At 43.4% G+C, this 17,957-nt stretch overlaps 1 protein-coding gene across 3 annotated transcripts in view; it reads left to right on the forward strand.

The window, feature by feature from the left end:
- The window catches only part of LRP1B (LDL receptor related protein 1B), a 4,835,697-nt gene that overhangs the window by 2,640,436 nt on the left and 2,177,304 nt on the right, over positions 1-17,957 (forward strand). For all 3 annotated transcript variants that reach the window (XM_069616528.1, XM_069616527.1, XM_069616526.1), the window contains exon 21: positions 9,612-9,794. In XM_069616528.1, coding sequence (XP_069472629.1) covers positions 9,612-9,794 — 183 coding nt within the window. The remainder of the gene's footprint in view (positions 1-9,611; positions 9,795-17,957) is intronic.

Consider the following 17,957-nt stretch of genomic DNA (forward strand, 5'->3'; position numbering starts at 1 on the left):
GGATAATTAATTGCATTCCTGATTTCTTGCAAGATCCTAAAAATTGGCCAAGTACAAGAAGGTTGCTTATAGTTATCACTGAACACATTTTGTAGTTACCCAACTACAGTGGGGAGAACACAACTGCCCATATCAACTGATGATGCTCATAGACTAGTCAGTGTGGTGTTCTTTCGTCTAATTGAAGAGTACACAATCTTGTTGAAAGGCACACGAATGTGCGCAAATTTCTAAGAGATCCTAGAAACACTACAAACTTGAATATAATCTGGGAAGGCATTATAATCCAAGTAAGTTTATATTACAAGCCAACTCTGAGGTCAGAGTAAAACTTTCCTTCGAGGGACAGATCGAGAGGTTGCTGATAAAGAAAGACTCTTGTTTCTTGCGGAAAGAAATTCATAATATCTTATGGTCTGAAGCAGATTTGAGGCATAGACTTGGAGCTGATATATGTTATTGAACTCTAGTTGAAGTACATGAGAACATTATGAAAGGAGACTTTCTGGAGAAGAACGTCTAGAGAACATTTGGTGAAGTTGTTTTCTTTCTTGCTGAAGATACATTTATATTTTCTCCGATAAAAGATTGATGCAAGGAGATCGTTGAAAGCCTTATCCTCGATCAGCTAGGACAAAGTGCTTATTCAAGGCCACAGTTTCAAGAAGCAGTACATAACATTGCAGCATTCAAGTTTGAGTTTTTGCTTCCTTAGGAAATTAAGATGGGTAGTATCAGGAGTAACATAATAATGTCAAATGCAGAGATACATCCGTGATGTCCACGAAGCAGATGTTGTAAAGTAACATATCTCTGTGTTATTTATGCTTGCATTGTGTTCATAATCATACTGCTTTCACTGATGGTACACACATCATACTACATTGTTGCAAATGAAGCTAAGACTCCTGTGCGTGTTCCTGAGCAGAAGGAAAATGTAAACATGGCAACTACTAGGCAGCCAGATCCTATGTAGTCATTCCTGTTCCAAAGAAAGATGACACATTGCCTGACCCAGAGATAAGTGCCATTAATAATCATTCACATACAAAAAGTATCTTACAGATTGTGTTTGGACATAAAAGAAAGGCTTGGCCAAGCAGACAGGGAAGATGGTTGTTGGGGGGGTGAACCTACACAGATAATGAATGCAGATGTATCTGATCCTGTGACAATTGAGAGCAGTTTCTAATAGAAAGTCGAACATGGAAATTATGTGAGCCATTTGTATGCCTAAACGATGTGCTGAAAGGTTGAAACTTCCTGAAATTTCTCCTACTCACGGAGCACTGATAGATGTTCCTGTAATTAATACAGTCAAAAGAAGCAATGCTGGTACACTTCATGATATGATTATAGAAAGTCACATGAAAAGGATGAGGCCTAATAGAAGCATCAAAGAGGATGATCATGAACTAAATGATGACCTGGACAGTGCAGCTCACTTGGGGAACAACATATGCTATGAACATATGAAGGAAGTTGAGAGAAGGAAGTTGATGTGCACTCCTGCCATACAGCATGGGGAAGTCTAAAATCTTCATAGCTATTTAAATAAATGTTCTGAGTGCACACTGCATATTGCATCTAGTATTCTATAGTACAAGAGACCAGTTCATGGGTCGAACAGCATATCTCAAATGGGTAACTGAATAGACAGATCCAGACAAAGATGACTATATCCAAGACCCAAGACAAGAAACAGAGCCCATACGAAGAATCATGTGATCAGGTGCGAAAAGCCTGGAGTAAAGGGAGCAGGAATCCGATGGGAGATAAATAAAAAGCTGGAATTTCCAGGAAAGTCTGCAGAAGACATTCATAGATGGAAAAACAGAGGCCAGATGCAGATTTGTGGTACTGTCCTATCACCAGATGGATGGGAAGAAGGTGTTGTGATCTATAGGTACTGGGTAATAATGGGTCATTACCAGCCAATGATTAAAAATACACAAATGTGTTAACCTCTATGGTCGAAATTTGCTAGGCTACTGACATGGGTCGAAGACAGAGGAGGACCCTTACAGATAGTGCCTTCAGAGAGTGCAAAGCTGTGTTTCAGAAAAAATGGCACAAGAAAAGTTGGAGAAAACCAGAAATGTGGGCTAATATTTGAAGCACCAGGAATCAACATTGGAAAAGCAGTGATCATGGATCATTATTGGGCTTGTGGATCTAAGGCATACATGAAATTACCCAAGGACGGTGAGGAATATGCTCATTGGTGAATGTCCATGTTCCAGCATTGGTGATTCCAAAGAGTGATCTGAATATCGACAGTTTCCCAAAGGCAGATGCTCATCTGAGAAAGAATAGATCTTTGGAGAGGATAAAGAGGAGAAAGAAGGAGAACTATTTCTCAGCCGAGTCAATGGAAGCGTTTGACTCTAGCCCCTATGAACACAGATTGTTCAGCCAGACTTCTTCAGTGTTCACGTTGATCTTCATGCCGGGAATCCAGGTTGGAGCAAATACAAAGTGGCTTCAGATCACCAGATGGGAATTGCTGCAGAAAATTAACACTGCCATGAAGGGATTCAATGCAATCAGAGAAGAGATGAGAGCCATAAGACTGACGACTCTCCAGAACAGATACGTCCTGGACATGATCACAGCGATCGATGGAGGTGTTTGTGCAAAAATTGTAGAATCATGTTGCACATTTATACCTTCTCATGATGACGAGAATGGAACCTTGACAGAGGCCATAGACATGCTGAGGAAACTCCATGGTCAGATGATAGACGAAGTGGAAAACATTGCTGATGATAGCTAGTTTGGATCGCTCTTTTCTTGGGTTCCACACTGGATGGCAGATATGTTCAAGTTTCTTAGAGCCTTGATCATGTTAGTATTGCTTGGATTCTGTGTGATCAAGATAATAATCTCGCAGTGTAAGAAGACAGCAAAGAAAGCAATAGGGATGAAGATCATGATCAATGTTGAACCAGGATGGAAAGCCAGAGACCTGACCGATGAAGAAATCAGAGACTTTGTGAATGCCAGTATTCATGCACCTGAGGAAATGAAGTTCCTGTATCCACATAACCATAAAAAGTATGTGGGAAGATGGATCTATTGCAGTCCAAGTAGAAAATGCATGCTCATGACATGGAACAAATATGAGATTGTGAAATCAGCTGGATGCCTGAAGGCAATCATAAAGATATGGATCCCTAAGAAGCATTTCTTCAGACCAAGATGCCTGGATATAAAGGATGGTGAGAAAGTGGTTGATGAATCGCCCAGAGTGGGGAGTGTAGAGGAGGAGCCAAGTACCCCCACCTCAACCACTTCGCCTATATTGCCTATTGATTGGAAACCAGAGTATGTGACTTATACAGAGCAGTTGAAATGACAAAAGGCAAAGTATGAAACCATGCAGTACCTTTGAGAATACCAATACCTAAGAGAATCCTAGAAGCAAGATTCCCATTGAGGAAGCCATACCTTGCATACGAGGAAATGTGATGGCATTTGAATGAGATACCTGAAGAAGCAGAGCAAATAAACAGCAAAGACGAATGTTGACGTCACACAGATTCAAGCTGACATCTACAGAAGAGATGCAGAGACCATAGAATGCAGATATTATATAGGGCATCAAGAAATTATCAAGGATAAGTGACATCTTGGGATCAAGATGAAGAAGCTTATGCCACAGAAACAGATGAAGATATCAAGCTAGTTTAACATGTGCACAGATGCAAGAGAAATGCAAGCAAAGTAATCATGAGGCTAGCTTTATAGTGAATAGATTGCATCCATCCTTTACTCGTCTACATACACATATAGACGAGTAAAGGATGGATGTTTCCACTACGCATTATCACAGTGCTGGACATTAGCAAGAAGGCCTCATTTCTAGTGTGTTGCAGTTAAAAAGATAATTGAATTACAAAATGAATCTCAGCACAAAGAGTTGGATGAGCCAAAGAAGCCAAGGTCTTATCAAACTTGAGTAAGCTTACATTGGATACAAATCATGCAAAATAACAGAACTCCTGTTCAGAAGGCATGAACAAAACGAGAAAGACGTCAGGGGCTCATCAGAAAATATTATTTAAATGCACCAGAAGCTCGATTCCACGTTCTACAGTCACGTGGAAGAATGAAGTTGGGCGATCAAGGTGGTCACGCCTAGGCACGAGTGCAGAGCGTGCCCTCACTCCCTGAATTTCTCAGAGCACAGTACAAACTCAAGGCCGAGCTTCAAAGCTCTAATTGTCACTTGAACATTGAGTTGATGATGGATTGATTTGCTAATTGGACGTAAGCTAGTGTTAAGACAAGCTCACCAGCACCTGGATATTCAGTCTGCATGCTGATAGACGTAGGGGGAAAAGTACTAACAGAGTTTAGAAGCCAAACAATTGTAGAGGGCCATGTAATTAAGGGTCCTATAGTTTGTATAGCCAATGAGACGTCGTACATTTAGTGATGTTCATAGTGGCCATTTTGAGGGGGGGGCTTAGTTGCTCCACCTGATGTTAAGTACTCTATCACTTTCATTCACTGTCCGTTACTTACATGGAATGTATGCTTAGATATTCACTTAGAGCCTATAACCCTTGTTCATAGGTTTTTTTAGTTTGCCACATATGATGACACTGGTAATGACGCAGGTCAACATCACTAATGATGAATTTTCTGCATAAAACCTCAGTTTTTACTAAGTTGCTTTGAGTAAGAGGATTGAATGAGTGCACTGATGTTTGTTGCATTCCCTATTTTAGATAATTGACATTAAAACAGTTATTCTTTTGACAAACTACCTGAGTTGTTTTGATTATTGATGTATGAATAAAAATCTGCATCCACATCCATCTCCAGGGTATTGCTACTCGCTTTAAAGGGCTGGGAATATCCAGTTCAGGGGAAGTGCCAGGAAGATGGAAAGGGGAAGTGTGATCAGGGCAGCATTGCTCTGAGTGAGTGCAGCCAGGGCAGGGCGGTTCTGGGTAAATGCAAGGAGGCAGGGGGCGGTAGACATTAGAATTACAGCCCCTAAGTGTGCAGTAGGCCCAGAGGCAGTGCCAGGGAGAGTGATCATGGAGGAGCCTGGCACCCAGTGAGACACAGGGGGTAGCTAAGCAACCAATCAGTGCAGCAGACAGTTAGGTCAGCAGGGGACAGAGAGAGAGAAAGCAGAGGAGAAAAGGAAGGCCTTGAGCACCTTCCGGAGCTTAAGGTGGTTCGGCTGAAGTTTAAGAGGGATGGGGAGGCCATACCAGGCACCTGCAAACGAGTGGGATCTCCCCTCCACTCTCTGCATAGAAATGCATCTGACCCGAATGGCTGGAAAAGAAAAGTATTTTGGAAGCGTGAGCTGAATGGAGTGTGGACTCCAGCACCAGAAAGCTCTGTGGACTTGATCCTTGCAGTCACTGGGAGCCAGTGGAGAGCTTTCAGGGCTGGAGAGATACCATCCCTGTGCTTGAGGCCAGGGATACGTCTTGCAGTCCCGTTCTGCAATAGTTGCAGAGGGCAGAGAGTAGAGGAAGCAGATTGAGAAAGAAGTTTTTGCATTAGTTCAGCCTAGAGAGAACCAGGTCTCTGGAGACAGTGAGCTTCTGGGGGAAAGTAAGAAAAGGAAGAATACCTCTGACAAGTATGATGGCACCCTTTATGTCCTGGATGCTAGTTTTAGCATTGCACAATGGTGACGCGAGTTATGGTTTCTTAGCTTACCATAACTGCCAAATTTTTTTCGGTTTTACTTGTAACCATAACGTCCCTTTAACAAAGATTTTTCACATAATTTCATAGGTTTTTATTAGTGCAACTTCACTATAATGTCCTTTTAACAACACTTTTCTACTGAATATATATACACATATATTCAAGGAAAAAACTCCAGTTGCAGGGATGTTAAGGTGAGAACTTAATGCAACAAAACCCCTGAAATTCAGCTAAAGTAACCTTAACGGTTCACCCCCTGTTGTGCACCCTATGACCACAATGATGACATCACAGGTCACATCACTGATGACATCACTAATTACATTACAACAGTAACTGGCTTTAAGCATGGCTTTCAGCCATGGTCAGTGTGCATGGCCAAATATATTTTAACACATGAATGTGTTCTAGTCATGGCCTTCAGTTATGGACAGTGGTCACAACCTTCACCCATGTGCACTGAATACTTTAAAACACTAAGATGCTACCAACCATACATTTTGGCCTCTACCAGTGAATACAGCTTTCACCCGTGTCCACTGTATATTATATACACTGATCAGGCACTAGCCATGAACTTTAGCACAATGCTGGCCAGTGGCCACAATCTTTGACTGTGAACACTATGGCCCTCATTACGACCTTGGTGTTGGACCATGGTGCTAATGGCACCATGGTCCATGCCGGTAACTAACCGACTCCGCCATGGGGGAATGGGGAATAACCGCCCCATTCCGAGGTTGACGGGGCGGTAATTCCCCTTGCCGCCATGGCCCTTCCCCATTCCCATTTTTGCCCCATAGGGCTCCATGGGAATGGGGAAGGTGCTGAGTACGGTGCCGCAAATTGCGGCACCGTACTTAGCACCAAGGTCCCTTTGCGGGTTGGTTTTTTAACGCCTGCTAAAAGCAGGCGTTAAAGTGCCACGCGCAAAGGGACCTCGTAATCAGGCGTTAATGGTTTAACGGCGCCGCCACCTTTTACGGTGCCGTTAACCCCTTAATGCCTGGGTTGTAATGAGGGCCTATATATTCTGACATATAAACCGTGCACTCGCCATGGTCCACTAGCCATGGCCTTTGACATTGAGCCATCTGTACATCTTTTGACCATATCCACTATATATGTTACAATAATAGAAAAATAAGCAATGACATTTGGCCTTGCCCACTGTGTTTTATACAACACTAAATAGCCACTAACTATAGCATTCAACAAAATACTAGCCAGTGGCCACTGTGTCAACTTCATATTCTAACATACCAATGGGAACTAGCTATGGTCTTTAGCCATGGCCACTGACAATAGCTTTCAACTTTGCCCACTCTATACTTTAAAACTGTGATGGGCTACTAGGCACATTGTTATTTGTTAACACTAACCAACCACTAGCTATGGCCTTTGGTGCTGGTCAGAGACCACAGACTTTGTCATAGCCAAGTCCACAGGCTACATTGTTATTAAGTTTTCATGAGCTAACTTATAAATTATGTTATGTCTAATTCCATTATTGCTGTAATCATTAATATACAATGTAATAAGTGCTGACACCGGTGACGGTATCGGTGATGTGATTTTTAATGTCATCAGTGTTCTCATACAACTTGTAATTATTGATGTCATTAGTGATCTGTGGTGTAATCACTGTGGTTATAGGATCTCAACAAGTGGTGCAAAGAAAAGGTGGCTTTAGCTACATATCAGCAGTTTTGTTGCATTAAGTTCTCACCTTAACGTCCCTGCAACTAAAGTTGTTTCCTTGATGTGCAAAGATGTTATTACAATGTATTGCTAACCTTAACATCCCTGTAACTAACGTGTTTTCCTTGAATTTCAAGGTTTTTATTATTGGATAGATTTTCAGAATGCTTCCAGAGCACTAGCATGATCTTCGGCCATGATCAGTGGGCACGGCCTTAGGACATGTTTCTCTAAGTGGTCTTGTAAGGTGGGCTCACTTATTTGGAAGCATGGCTTTAGGGGGCTGGCCCATTCCTCGCTTTGTCTCAGTTACTGCCAAGACGTGAAACCCACTGTTGCTGTAAAAATATCTATTTTTTTGTTATTATTGGCTGGGAGACTACCAATACCATAATGCAATTCAGCAACAGGCAAAAAAAGGTCTCTGAGTGCAACAATTTCAAGTACTGACCATAGCGCGGTTTAAAACATAATAACAATAATGTGGATGCACATTTGGTCGCCCATCCATGCAGTAACTGGGTCTGACAGGGCATAGCTTCAAAGCAGGACTGATCCTGATTATCTTCAAAGCAAGGAAAGGGATGGCCCATTTCTCTAAGTGGTCTCGAAAATTTGGCTCATTTTTTGGGCAACATGGCCTGAGGAGGCTGGCCCTCTCCTCATTTTGAACCTAAGCAGGGTCTGTCCTGGTTACTGCATGCATGGGAGACCTGGATGGCAATTGTGTCACTGGCCATGGCCAGCGATTTTTCACCCTGACGTCACTATAGCTGTACATTTCTTTTTTTTTAAACTGTATCCATGGCTACTGAACTACACATATCCTCAGCTATCCATAGTTCTTTATAGCCTTGAATATTGCTGTGAATATTGGAAAAACAACCAGAAAGAAAATGCTTTCCTGCCCCCTAGGCCCTCATCAAGTGCCCCCGTCATCTGTGCCAGCTCCCCCCATTCCTCAGAGTGCCTCCTTTCCCCCTCCCCCTTGCTCTCTCCCTTTGCTCCACAACACAGGCTGTTTCTGTGATGCAGTTTGCTTTCAGATGTTGTCTATTCGAGGTTACAGAAAGCTTTGTTTTGCAAACTCAGTCCTTAGACCCCCACTAACTCCCAAATTTCACATGGCGCCTTCTATACACACCTTGCCCACCTCTGGTCTTGTGGCATTTGCATGTTTTCTGACCTGCAAATAGCTTTTTTCCTGCGTTTCATTTTCCCATTTCCTCTGCTTTAGCCACAGTAATATCTTGCATGGAGAGAAAAACAAAATGGTGGTGGTTTCATTTCTAAAAAAAAAAAACAGTTTTGTGTAAATCCCAGAGATATAGCTATCTAGTTTTGAGAAGGGGACATCCCCTTCTCTGTCAAATATTTAAATAACTACTGCACGGAATAACCACAAACAGCACATGGATCATGAGTCAATGCTTCGTGCCCAGGTTGTTTCGAATCAGGTCCAAATCCGTACAGGGGAAGTCTATGGGAAAATTAATGGGAAGTAGACCACATGTTTGGAGAAAAAAACTATTCTTTGTCTTCTTATTAGCTTTTGATTTTAAAACAAATCGTTATGAAACCTTGCAGTCTGGGGGTGGGAGGAGTCCTTAATCACTTTCAAAATGTCTGTCAAATCGGTTACTCAAAAATTATGAATAGAATTTTGAGGGGTTCCTATGGGAACTCGACTCACCTTAACTATAGGGAGGATCTTGCCGTCCTATAATAATGCAGACATAAAGTCAATGCCAAACGAGGACTAACTATGATGCAGAAGCAGACATTCTGGAAGTTGGATACCTTATTTCCTAATACAGTCAATTACAATTTGAAATTGTTATAATGGGATAAATAGGAACTGAATTAGAAAAACATTACCATTTACATATGTATACATCCTACATATAGATTAGTCACTACAGAAAATGTACATGTCTGTTCTGGTAGAGATTGTTATGAATTGGAAAATAGGGAATGTGTTGTGGCGTCATGTAAATTCTCTGTAACTAAGGTCCTGATTCATGTAACTTTTTCTGATGGGATTGTGCCATTATAAAACACTTACATGAATCAGGCCCTAAATGTATGTATATGTTTAACATGTAAATACAATCAAAATATCCAAGGCGGCCTATTATCATGGTAACATTCTAAAATTAAAAATATATGTTATGATAAATAGATGGTTAAACTAATGCACATTTTTGATATTTGTCATTCCATATAAGCCCTACCTGTCCCTGGAAGATGTGATGGAAAAGAATTCCAATGCCATCCAGATGGGAATTGTATACCAGAGCAATGGCGTTGTGATGGTGAAAAGGACTGTGAAGATGGAAGCGATGAAAAGGGCTGTAATGGAACACTGCGGATTTGTGATGCGAAGACAAAATATTCATGCAGAAATACAGGTAAAATGTGAATCACAAATACATATAATAATTGTGTGATAGACAAATTATCTATTTTCAGATACTTCAAATATAATAAGCAAAGCATGTAATTTTCCTGAAAATCGTTCAGACATTTGAATGGTGTGCATTTCAGGGATTAAACTTTAACCATGTATTTAAATACATTGGTGTATTAGAAAATATATTGGAAATATGCTGACTTAGCTTAGTGGCAGGTATTCTCATTTGTAGCTTGCATGCCAATGCTCAATCTAGCATTTCTGAAATATAAGCAGGATCCTGACGCCACCACTCATGTTCAGTGTTCTCTGTACCACCCCGCTATGCCTCTGAACATGCTAAAGCATCCGTACGTGATAGCAAGTGTTCAGGGTCAATTGGCACACACAGAGCTGTATACCCACATGTTCATTTCCTTTATTATGCCTTGTTTAAGGGTTGGTCTTTTGTGGAACAACCAAAGACTGCTTGGTATCTGTTGGAATATATTCACCTGAATAGATTGCACTCTCTGCACCCATTGGCTTGCATGGTGCTGTTAAGATAATTGTGATAGATTCAAGCAGAAGAACCAAATGAAGCTAAAGATGGCGATTTATTAGGCACCAACAATGTGAGCGCGCTCGTCAGCAACATGGGTGGACAGTGAGATGCATGTAGAGTGGATGTAATATTGTATAATTAGGACTGTTTTCCACTGCTTACCACTGATTTCCAGATGCAAAACCAGAGCTAAATTGGCCACGCATGTAAAATCGAACCAGGCATTTTAAGGATCAATGCATAATATTAAATGTTGTAAATAAGCTATGGATTTAAAAATAAATGTAATGTAAAAGCTTAAAGGGCCTATATTCTACAAAAAGTGAATTTGTAACAAAACATGCATTCAACCACCTACTATGTATCTGTGCATTGCACAAACCCACAGATTTGTGCCTGGGGTGTCGCAGCCACCAAGGAAAACAGGGAACCCCAAACATTTCTGAAAAGAGACACCCCTGGAAATGCTAAGAGGTCTGATGTTCATGAATCTCCCTAGGTTTTACTATGCACAAGGCCCAGCAAATGTCAAAATGTAAGGAAAAAAACTAAAAGTTCAGACTTTTCCCACTAGGATACCACCGAAACACAGAGGCAACGACACATGGCCTACCTTCCCACCTTCCAATAAGTATCCAAACAAAAACAGCACCTCACATGTGTGGGTGCACTGACCTGGTGCAAAGAGAAAAGGCTAAACCTCCCTTACATATAATGCCCTGGGGAATACAGGATTTGGCTGTCTGGACAACCCACAGATTTGGGCTTGGGGTGTCTCAGCAACCAGGGAAAATAGGGAACGCCATGCATTTCTGAAAAGAAGACACCCGTGGGAATCCAAGAGGTCTGATTTTCGCAAATTGTCATAGAATCTATTGTCTACAAGGCCCGGACAATTCCAAAATGTAGGGAAGAAAATTTCATTTTCAGACATTTGCTACCAATAAACCACTGAAACACACCAGCACATGTCCTACCTTCCCACGTTTCCACAGGTGTCCCAACAAGAACAGTATCTCACATGTGTAGGGCGCAAAGGGAAAAGTATAATCCACTGGTACACCCAGTGCAATGCGGATTACTGGATTTGGCTGTCTGGACAACCCACAGATTTGCGCCTCAGGTGTCATAGCCAGCAAGGAAAACTGGGAACCCCATACATTTTGGAAAATAAGACACCAATGGCAAGCCAACAAGGTCCTAGTTGAACAAATCAACCTAGAATATATTACCCACCAGGCCCGTCAAAGTCCAAAATCTAGGTAGAAAACTATTTTGAGACATTTGCCACCAGTAAACCACAGAAACACCCTGGCAACACCACATGTCCTACATTTCCATGTTTCCACAGTTCTCCCACTACAAACGCCCCACCCAGGATGGAAAAGCTGTAACTCGGGTGGGCCAGAGCTCCAGGGCAGCTGGGGGTGCTGCCGTCTGACTTGGGTGTCTGCCTCCCATGTGGACCGACCATCCCCAAGTCCAGCAGCAGTCCTGGGGAGCCCTGGCAGGGTCACCATCCCTGCCCGAATGGAAAAGCTGTAACATAGCATGGCATGAGGTCCAGGATGGCTGGGAGAGCTGCCCCTTGCCTTGGGTGCCTGTCTACAATGTGGGTTGAGCATACGCAAGTCTTGCCACAGTTCCAGGGAGCCCTGGCTGGATCACCATATCTAACCAGAGGGAAAATCTCTACCACAGCGCAGCCAGAGCTCCAGGACTGTTGTGGGTGATATTCCTGGCCATGGGTGCCTGTCTCCCATGTGGGTTGATCATCCCCAAGTCCAGCAGCAGTCTTAAGGAGCCCGGTTAGTGTCCCCATCCCTGCCCAGATGGAATACATCTAACGCAGAACAGACAGAGCTCCAGGATGCTTGGGGTGATGTCCCCATCCATGCACACCTGTCTCCCATGTGAGTCGATCATCCGTGGTGGCCCCAAGAAGCCCCAGCAGGGTCCCCATCCCTCACCATCCTGGTGTGGAAATGGTTGCCTTTTGAAAACATTGCATTACTAATACTGACTTTGGGTTGGTTGATCAAGGTTCTGAACCAGCTGATAGACATATTTCACAAACATTGAAAAAACCTAAGAATAGCTGCAGTTGTGTTGTCTGCTACTGCAGGATGGCTAGTGCTTTCGTTGGATGCATTTTGGCTCTGTTGGGTGGGAATAGGCAGCCCAAGTACTCCACATCCTTTTTGCCAAACTGACATTTCTCTACTTTGGCATTTAAAAGCGTTCTAGTATCCAGTGTAGTTACTTATGTTGATGTTCAATATGGTATTGTCTTTAATATGAGTAGATGAGTATATTGCCCAATTACACAACCATGTAAATCCTACACATATTATTGAATATGTTGGTGATACATTGTTGAAAGATGGCAGGAGGTATGTAAAGGGTAAAAGGTATGACCGTGTTCTCAAAATGGGTGTACTTATTCTTGAAAGTGATTTTCCACTTGTCACATTCTCAGATCCATACCTTACTGTATGCCCCATATGAACCCAGCTTAATAAACCATGAGGTACATCAAATGTGATCAATGATTGAAAATGGTAGCAATTCATCATTATTTGTTGTATATCCTTGGAGTCAATACACAGACCCCTAAAAGTATTATTCTGTTTAAAAAGAAACAACAAAGATGGGCGCATCAACAGTCAACGTAGAATAGAAAAAACACGTTTTGGAGTGATTTGTCCACATCAGTATTTGGCACACTTTCATCTTTCATTGATAAAGAATAAACACATCCATACAGATTCTTCTAAGCTGATGAAGTGCATTTGGTAGGCATAAGAACAGTGTGTAATTGCAATTGTAATATAAAACACATTATATCTGCCCCCCCCACCATCTTGTTTTCCGTATTTTCCATGTAGTTCTTTTGGTGGCAAAAGCAAGAGAGAGGCGTGTGAGAGGGGTGGCATACCAGAATTGCGTCCGTGCAGCAACATTGAAGACCCTCCTGAAACAGGCTCAATAAAAATTGAATTGTGTTTTCTTAACCCGCAAAACAAATGTTATACAGTGTTTTTGCAGCACTCTAATACATTATTATTATTATTATTATTATTATTATTATTATCTTGTAACTGTGTTAAGAAGTCACACCTTAAAAATAGTTATCAATCATCCTTTGTACAAATGACCTGCCTTTAAATATTCTTAAGTGTCATTGCGTGTAGTGAAACCGCTCCTTGCAAACATGTTTAGGAGCACCCCATCTAGCGAAGTCGCTCCTTAAAAAATTGGGTGGTTCATCGTATGGAGGTCACACCTTGAAAAATGTGTGATGGTTATGACTTATATGAAGGCCAGAAATTGAAAAATTGTTAAGGGTTCTCCCTTGGATAAAAACATTTCATTCCAAAATGATGGCTCCTTGAGCAACTGTTGAAAGGTCATCTCTTGTCAGTGAAGCCACTCCTGCAAAGTGTTAAGGGTCATACCATTTAGAGAATCCGCTCCTTAAATAATTTCTTAGGGTATTTCCAGTTAGCGAAGCCTCTCCTTAAAACATTGTTAGGGATCATTCCTTTTAGCAAAGCAGCTCCTGGTTTATGGAAAAGTTATTCAGGGTCACCCCTTGCAATGAAGATGGTCCTTGAAAAAATGTGTAGGGTTACCCGATGTACAAAAGCTGTACCATGAACAAATGTTCACGGTCATCCCTTGTAGCTTAGCCACACCTTGAAAAATTAAGGGTCATCACTTGCATTTAACAGGGAATCCAAGGAATAGTCTATCCGCAGCTGTTTGCCTGTATCACATCATGCTACTGACACCTTTCTTGTTAAACATTGCCTCTATGTTGACAAATAAGGGATTTAAATGCAGTGAAGTTATTCAAGGTGTTCATAAAGTGCAACTGACTAGAAGGAGTGAAAACATATATTTTGTTTTTCTTTTGCACACAATTACATTTCATGAACTTACTTGAGTGGAATTACACATGGGTATTATATCTCTGCTTCACAGAACAAGGCTCCTCTTTGAGAAATTGTACTGGCTCTCTCTTGCAGAAAAAAATGAGAAGCCACTTTCTAACACATTATCCTGGCTCCTGCAAAGCTTGTCTATTATAAATGTTATCACATACCCAAATCGGCATACTTGTTAATATAATATGCTATGTTTATTTCTGCTGTGTTTTGTTGACCTCTCTTAACCTTTCTCAGACTCAAATATCATTTCAGGGTTTCCAAGATCCTTTGTAATAACTAATCTGACATCTGCCGCCTCCTGGAGGAACTTGACCTCAAAGAAATCGTTCTCACCTTGACATGGTTAACGGCCAGCTCTGTCACAAGCTTTGACACTCTCCTCCCTGATGGCTATTAGATCCTCTCCGCTCCCATCTCCAACCGTACAAGAGGGGATGTAGACCGGATCTCACCTGAGTGGATTCCTGCCTTTGTCATTCCTACGCAGGCCTACTCCTCTTTTGAATGCCTCGTCTGCAGGCTCTCTTTCTCTCCTGGCCATTCCCTTACTGTGGCTACCATGTATCAGCCACCTGGTCATACCTCCTCCTTTCTCTCTGAGTGGGCAGACCGCTCCTCTTCCCTCCTGGTCTCAACCACTCAAATCCTTCAAGGTGACTTCAACATCCACCCAGATGCTTCCTGTCCCTCCACTGGACTCTTTTGTGACCTCTGTGACTCTCTCTAAACTCTCTATTCTCCCCTCTGGCCCGACTCTCCCTGCAGGGCACACTCAGGATGTTCTGATCTCTTCAAACCTCCCCCGTTCAATCTCTCTCACCACTCCTCTCTCCTGGAGTGATGACTTTCTCCTTTCCTCCCATCTCACCCTCTCTAACCCTCAGACCAAGCCAACTCCAGCAGTGCCATCTACCTTCTCGGTTATTCAATCCATGAATCGTGTGCCAGTTGAGGCTTTCGCTGCCACTTTCTCACCCCCCCAGACACCCCTTGGCTGCCTCACACCCTAACACAGCCCTTTCCATGCTCCACTCTGCTATATCTGATACTCTCGATGTTCTTGCCCCTATCATGAGGATCCGCTTGAAGCCCAAAATCAAGTGCAACTCTTGGTATGACTCAAACCTCCTCACCCTTAAACGCACGTGCAGGGTGGCTGAGAGGAAATGGCTTCTGGTACATCCTCAGACAAATTGGCCTGCCGCCTGCTCCAAAGGCAATAGGGGCTCTCCGTCCGCACCAAGAAGAGAGCCTACATCGAAGCCTGCATCTCTGCGGCAGCTAACAAATTGGCCGAACTCCTTAAAATATGCAAGGAGCTGGCCCATCAGGCTGCAGTCTCTACCTCTCCTGTCCCGTCCCAGGCCCTCTGCATGGCCCTGGCTTCTCTTTTCATCTGTACAACTCAGGACATCCTATCCTCTCTTTCTTCCTCTCCCCCTCTTCCCTCTACTCCCTGCTCTTCCTCTGTCCCTTCTTCCACCACCTCTCATCTCTCCTTCTCTGCCTTTCCCCTGTTCACCTTAGACAAGGTCTCTAGACAAGTCCGATCTATGAAAGTCTTGTCAAAAACAGGTTCACCCCTGTTCCTCCAAAACCATCAAGGACCACATTGACACCCTGGCTCCTGCTCTGGCTGATTTCTGCAACCACTCCTTCACCACTGGAGTCTTCCCCTCCCACTTGAAGCACTCCCTTGTGCACACTCTTCTTAAGAAACCCTCCTCCGACCCTTCCTGCCAGGCTAACTATCATCCAATCTCAATCACTCCTTTCCTGGGCAAACTGCTGGAAAAGATGGCCATCTCACAGCTTAATCTTCACTATAATTCAGTTAGTTGTCTCCATGACCATCAGTATGGCTTCAGAGCTGCCAGAAGCATGGAAACTGCTCTCCTGAACATCCGTGAAGACCTTCTCTCCAACCTCAAATCCAACACCCCCTGTGTCCTCATCTTATTTGATCTCTCTTCTGCCTTGACACGGTCAACCTTGCCATCCTGCTCAACTGTCTCCATGATTATCTTTGTATCACCAATCAGGACCTGGCTTGGCTGACCTCCTTCCTTTCCAATCGACCCTCCCAGGTTCAACTTGGGTCCTTCCTCTCTTCTATCTCTATCTCTCTACTGGTGGTGTTCCCCATGGGTCTAACCTCTCTCCCTGCCTGTTCAACCAATGCCTGGAACTTCTTGCCCACTGCATTGCCACTCTCTGCCCCAACTTTCAGTGCTATGCGGATGACACTCAACTCATTTTCAGGCTCCCTTCTGCCACGTGTTCTCCTTCTCTCATCTCTGACTGTCTGTCCACCATCCAGGAGTGGTGTGCTGCCAATGATCTCTGCCTTAATGCCAGTAAGACCGAGATTCTCCCCATCGGCACACCTGCTCCCTCCTTTCCTTCACTCTCTAGCTAGCCTCCCTTAGCCCTCTTCCTGCTCCCACCTGTGAGGCTAAAATCCTTGGGGTCATTTTTGACTCCAGAATGTTCTCCTCTACTCACATCTCTGACGTCTCTAAGAAGTCACACTACACACTGCACCTCATCAGCAGTATTCTTCCCTTCCTCTCCTTTCCCCAGAAGCTTATTGTCTCCAGAGCTTTGGTTTTCTCTAGGCTGGACTACTGCAACAGCCTCTACTCTCTGCCCTCTGCAACTCATCCAAAACAGGACTGCAAGACTTGTCCTTGGCCTCAAGCCCAGGGATCACATCTCTCCAGGACCGAAACCTCTGCACTGGCACCCAGTGGTGTCCAGAATTAAGTTTACAAACACTCTGCATTGTCCACAAGGCCTTCTGGGTCCTGGGACCTCAATACCTTCAACTCTCTGTTCCTAAATATCTTCCTTCTCGACCTCTTCACTCATCCGCCTCCAACTCCCTCAGGGTTAGTCGCTTCTCCAAGCAGCGAGCTGGTGGTAGATCTCTTTCTTCTGCTGGGACCTCCCTCTGGAACAGCCACCCTGCCTCTCTGAAACTTGAGGGGAACCATCTCCGGTTCCAGAAGCACACTAAGACCTTCCTCTTTGCATCTGCTTTCTCTCCTCCTCTCCACTCTTGATCTCCTGGCTGAATCTGTAAGTGAACTGAATACTGGACTACCCTCTGATCTCGGGCCCAGATCCCCTTCCTGCCAGTTTCACACCTGCACACCCCCCTTGGAAACTCCTGCACTCGGGGACTGTTTCTGTACACCTACAGCCCCTACTAGCACTTGACTCCTGATGTCTACACTTACCCTTGCCACCAGCTGGCCATATTTTTATTTATTGTCTTTTTTTTATTTTACTGTTATCCTCTGTACTGCACTGCCCCCTCCCCTTTCCCCTTGCGCTTTCCCCCTTTCCACCTCCCCTGCAATTGCGCGATCTCAGTGTCACCTGGCCTAGTAGGATCATTGTCTCTGTCTTCCCCGTTTCCCCTCCCTTGCCTCATTGCGCCTTGAAACACTTGTGTATAGGCATGTTATAAATGCCATATCATATCATAATAATGACCATCCCCGCCTTCAAAACATGCATTGTGGACATATATGGGCATGTGCTCTCTGACTCTGAATCTCTGTTATTCATTTCCTTGGTCAGCAATGAATGGGGCAATAACACTGGATTGTTTTTAATGCAAGAGCATTGGCAAACATTTTATACACTTAGAGCCTCA

This window comes from Ambystoma mexicanum, chromosome 9, assembly GCF_040938575.1.
Source record: "Ambystoma mexicanum isolate Mex_15411 chromosome 9, UKY_AmexF1_1, whole genome shotgun sequence".
Classification (NCBI taxonomy): domain Eukaryota; kingdom Metazoa; phylum Chordata; class Amphibia; order Caudata; family Ambystomatidae; genus Ambystoma; species Ambystoma mexicanum.